We start from the raw sequence: 5062 nt of genomic DNA, 5'->3' as shown, positions 1-5062 counted from the left end.
TCACCATAATGATAATAATAAATTGGATAATGGAAAAAAAACAACATTTTTGGGCCCCCTTTCTGTCTGACACTTACATAGGAGTGCTCCTGGGGCACCTTCACCTGAGTGACAAGGCCCCCACGCTGGTATGGAGAGAAAGAGCTTGTGTCACCGATCTCCAGCATGTACTCGTCTAGGAAAAATAGTACCTGCATGAGGGGTGCTTTTGTGCGAAAACAAGGCTAGCTATCCCTATGTGGGGCCTGCCAAGTCCACCCCTGCCCAAGGGCCTCCATGGATGCTGTAAGAGCTGGGAGAAACAGTAGGGAGTGGGAAAAGAGAACACAAAGAGATGGCCAGACCTAGCTCCAGATAGAGCCACATCTGGCTTTGGGTTGAGCCAGCACTCAATGGACACCTTCCCCAAGCACAGCTCTGCCCCACATTATAGCACAGGCCAGAACAAAACCTGCAGTAGCATCCACTGCGGCAAAGGTCCATGCAGCCCAGAATCACATTGCCAAGGCTGAGGATTCTGCCATGGGCTCAGGTACAGTTTGGGCAGGCTTGACCAAGCCCAGAAGCCAGTGGTGTTAATAGACAGGGTTATGTTCAGAATAGAGAGTCAGTGGGAAGCTGCGTGCACTCTCTATGCCCCCTATGGGGGGTTGGGGCTAAAGATATGGTGGTTTTCAATGGATAAGTACATCCCAGCCCCCACAGTCATCAGAGCAGGTTCACCCTAGAATTTGCTGCCTCCACCTGGGATTCCACTTGAACCAATGGGGTTCTGGGGATGGGGCTCACCCAGCACACGGACAGCACGAGGCTCACAGGCATTCAACTCGGTCATGCCCTCCACACCTGAGAACGTCACAAAGTCGCCACTCACAAAGTCATGGCTATGGCCTTCTTTGTCTACACAGGTTAAGACTCCGGGGTTGTCCTAGAAAAAAAATTAGTGACACTAGCAAAACCCAGCTGGGTTGGTGACCCAATGGATGCCAAGAAGAGCAAGTCAGTGGGCAGGGTTTGGGGAATGGCAAGAGGCAGTGAGGAAGTCAGGGAGAGGAGGAGAGCCTAAGTTTTAGGGGGCTGGAGAGAAGTCTTTGGGAGAGATGAGGATTCAAGGCATTAAAGGGACACTGAGGACACTAGAGATCTTGGAGCAGTGAGGGTAAGAGATGTCAGGAGTTGGAAGTCACAGTTGGGGGGCAGTGAGAGGACACCAGAGGATACTGAGGAGACATTGGGGATGAGGAAAGTGAGGGAACAGTGGAGGCAGTGGGTGACACAGGACTTTGGGGACCATGGAAGATGCTAGACACAGCAAAAGGCTGGGGAGCAGCTGGGGATGAGGTAACATTAGGGACAGTGATGTACTGGAGCCCTGCTGGTGACTCTCTGGCAGTGGTCTCAGAGTTGGAAGGGGGCACTGTCTAGCTCTGACATACCTGTGAGATGTGCTGGATGTAGGCACAAATGGGCTCAACCTCCGTGGGGTCATGGACAACAAAATGTTGCCCAAAGTCACAGAAGAGCTGCCTAGAGCCAGGGGATAGGAATGAGGTTACAATGCCCTGCCCTACCACTCCCCACCAAAGATGCTGGAGATGCCAGGAGCTCCTCCACAGCCAGTACCCTAACCCACTCCCTCAATGCCCTCTGCTGGGCAGCAGTTGTGATGCGTGTACTGCGGTCCCTGGTGATTCCTGGCTGTTGTACACTTACCCAGCCAGCCCCTTTGTGTCAGCAACGATGAAGCAGATGTTCCTGGCATGGCAGAAGTCACTGATATAGAGCTGCTCCTCCAGGGAGGAGTTGGTCAGTACCACAACCTAGACCAGGAGCAAGCATTAGTACCCAGTGCAATCAGTGCTGTAGTGTCAGCTGTGCTCACCAGGATTCAGTGTGGTGAGCTCCCCCATGCCACTAGCTGCTCAGTACCTACTTCCTGCAAGAACTTGCTCCCAGGGAATGCCCTGCCTATTCCTGCACAACTGCTCCCTTGGATGCTCAGCTGGCTTTGACACCTGTCACCCAGGGGGACTGCTGCCTTTTGCAGGCACCAGCCAACAGTCCTGCTGGATACTGCTGCTGCAGGGAGGACGGGGAGTGCCCGGGTTGATTTGAGGTAGATCACATGCAAATACTGTTTGCTGTCCTTTGATATGAGAAGTAATCCCAAAACTGCTTTATAGGAAAAGACGACGACAGCTAGGGCTTAATTTATTCCAGAACCTAGGACAAGTTGGAGCCGCCCCCCGGCCCTCATTGGAGGCAGTAAACTGGCTCAAGGCTTACACCGGCCATCTCTGAAAGTTGACTCAAACCTGCTGCTCTCCATCCCCTGGCATCAGCTCTCTCCCCACTGAATACCCAGTGCCCACCCTACCAATGGATATCTCAGCCTCACCTTACCTGGAAGGCCTCCAGGAAGCTCTCAGACAGGGCCCCAGTATAGGCTGTCACAACCACGTAGCTGTTGAGCTCTGCGAGGCACTTCTGGGAAGCTATGGCTCGGTTGTGACCCACGTCATTCTCTGACAAGAAGAACTAAACACAGCCACCGCTGCATAGTGAGTAGGGAGGCATACAGCAGCTGAGACAGTGCCAGATGCAGCTCCACTGGTCCAGTAGAGCTGAATTTAATCCATAAAGCTGTGGGAAGAAGCTGTGGTGGCTCCATAGCCACAGGGTCATGGTTGGTCTGTCATGCCTGGTTTAGGGACACATGCCTTTCTGGCATGCTCTGTGTCCATGATATCCCAATGCCCACCCTCTCAAGGGAAGTTTGGGGCATCCTGGGAGTACCCTAGCAAAGCTCCTACCCAGAGTCTAGCATCAGCTGTTAGGCTGACTTCGTGGGCAGCACCACCCTGGAAACATGCCCCTGAGCAGAGGGACAGTTTCTGTTCAAAGTCCAATCCATATCCCTGCCCTGTATCCCTCCCAGAGTTAATTGTTTGGCTGCTGCCATGCTAGTATGTGGTAGAGAGCCTGGCTCCTACATAGCGGCCCTAGGCCAGATACCAGGTCCAAATCCAGACCAGCACAGGCCAGGATGGGTCATACCTTCCAAAAAGGGGCGATTCTGGAACAGTGCAGAGGGCAGCCAATGCAATCAGCTTACCTGTGAAGAGAGGTCGCTCCACTGGGCATCACCTGGGTCGTGCACAGTGACAGATTTAACGCCAGCCAGGATAACGTTCTTGGCAATCTCCACACCCAGCCCCTTCATTCCTGACACCAACACAGAGGTGCTGGCCAACCTACGCATGGCCTCGTGGCCCAGCACATACCTGCAGGGTGAGCACAGGGCAGGTATGCTGGGGAGAACTGTGCATGCAGTGAACAGGTCTCCTTCTCATGGCACTGCAGCCCTTGGTTCCTGCCTCTGCCACAGCCCTCAAACACTGGATTGCCTAACCCCCCCTGCCACAGCCCCAGAGACCATCACCCTCCTCCTGCCCTGGCCTGTGCCCCAGAAACCCTCGCCCTTCCTCCTGCTCTGAACACAGTGCTCAAGAGCCCCCACTCCTCTTCCTGCCAGGGTTTGGTGCCTTAGCACAGGGCTGTCCAACTTGCAGTCCACAAGTGCTGAACAGGCTACTGGGGCCAGCAGGCTACACCTCCTATTGCCATATGACAGAGAAGCAGAGGATCACCCCTTAGAAAAAGGTGCTGCCAACCGCCGCTCGCCACCCCACCACCCCAGCTGCCGACAGCATCTGTGGGTGGTCGCCGACACTTGTGCTTGCCATCCCCACACTGCTTACAGTTGCCGCTACCTTGCTCCTGCCACGCCCCCTCAGCCACCGAGGGTCACACATCATTCATGCCCCTCTGCCTCCTTTGTTAACACCCCTCATGCTCAGCTCCAGCCATGTTGGCTGACATGCTCCCTCTTATTTTTCCCTCAATGCTCAGCACTGGCACTCACAGCTGCCTTGAGTAGAGGCTCTCATCAATCTCAGCTGGGCGCTCCTGGGCCTGCATGCTGCTCCTGCCAAACAGGGACACAGACGGTGTGCAAACTAGGTCTGGGTCAAACCCTGCAGGAGAACTGCTTTGAGGAAGTAAGGGGGTGAATGACAAGATATGGGGAGATCTACACTAAAAGCCAGAACTCCTGGATTCTGCTTCTGGCTGTGCACCCTTCCTTCCTTCCCTGTGCCTCCGTGTCCCCATCTGACAGTGGGCCGAAGGGCCACTTGGCTCCTGGGCCTTTGAGGAGGCCGCACTGCATCTGCAAAAGGATCCTCTCATGCTAAGCGCCATGTACGAAAGGCAGGGAGCAAACTTGGTGGTCAGAGCCCTGGTCTTCACAGCCAGCCAAGCTCCACATGCTTCTCATGAGAGCCACACATCTCAAGGAAGTGGGCAGCTTCTGCCCAGCCTAGCTTTACCACCACCTGAGGCAGGTGGGGTTTTCTTGGGTCCTTGCAGGTGCAGAGCAGTGCTGCAGACCATGAGGTTGAAGGCAGAGGGTGCACAGGGAAGCTTATCTGGCAGGAGGGCCTGCACAAGGCTGGCACACTTCCTAAGCTAGAGGGGTAGTACTGTGGCCTGACACAAGCCTCTTGGGGATCATGGCCGGTGGTGCTGTACAGTGCTACAGCAAGTGAAGGAGTGGCTGCCCAGGCAAACCCAAAGCGAGGTGCATGCCAAACTGCCAAGGCAAGACCAGTGCCTGCTCACTACCCGGCAAAGACTAGGGCATGCTGTGGGATGCCACGTTAGCCCCTCACAGGGCAGCAGCGCTCTTACCTGTTCTGAGGGTATAATCCTGCCCCTTCAGACTCAGGAAAGGGTCTAATTCAGTACCGCTCAGCGCTGCGGAGCAAAGAGGTCTGGCACCTTACAGGCTAACACCGCAGTGTGGACCCACTCGGCGCAGGTGGCACAGGCCGGACCGTGCTGCGGAGAAAGGAAAGTAAAAGAGCAGCCTCGGGAGCGCTTCTTGCAAAGGGGCGCGGCTGCGGGAGTCCCCCCCGCGTGACTGCCAGCGCCTCCCCCGAGCCCGCCCCAACCCGCCCGGCCTCCGACGAGCCGGGCTGGGGCCGCCGGCATGGGGCAG

The 5062-nt window shown here is 55.6% G+C and overlaps 1 protein-coding gene across 2 annotated transcripts in view; it reads right to left on the bottom strand.

Annotated features, from left to right (window-relative positions):
• UBA7 (ubiquitin like modifier activating enzyme 7) overlaps positions 1-4979 on the bottom strand; it is a 42518-nt gene extending 37539 nt beyond the window's left edge. The window contains exons 1-8 of one of the 2 annotated variants that reach the window (XM_025205787.1): positions 4753-4979; positions 3926-3988; positions 3116-3284; positions 2404-2538; positions 1714-1820; positions 1437-1527; positions 790-928; positions 78-175 (exon numbers count right to left, since the gene is read on the bottom strand). In XM_025205787.1, coding sequence (XP_025061572.1) covers positions 78-175; positions 790-928; positions 1437-1527; positions 1714-1820; positions 2404-2538; positions 3116-3284; positions 3926-3981 — 795 coding nt within the window. In that variant the 5' untranslated portion in view covers positions 3982-3988; positions 4753-4979. Of the gene's footprint in view, positions 1-77; positions 176-789; positions 929-1436; positions 1528-1713; positions 1821-2403; positions 2539-3115; positions 3285-3925; positions 3989-4752 lie in introns of those variants that run through there. The other variant, XM_025205788.1, reaches the window with a different exon arrangement.
• Between the last annotated feature and the right edge of the window lie 83 nt (positions 4980-5062).

Source organism: Alligator sinensis, unplaced genomic scaffold, assembly GCF_000455745.1.
Source record: "Alligator sinensis unplaced genomic scaffold, ASM45574v1 scaffold467_2, whole genome shotgun sequence".
In the NCBI taxonomy this organism is placed as follows: domain Eukaryota; kingdom Metazoa; phylum Chordata; order Crocodylia; family Alligatoridae; genus Alligator; species Alligator sinensis.
This window is presented reverse-complemented; position numbering and strand designations above follow the sequence as displayed.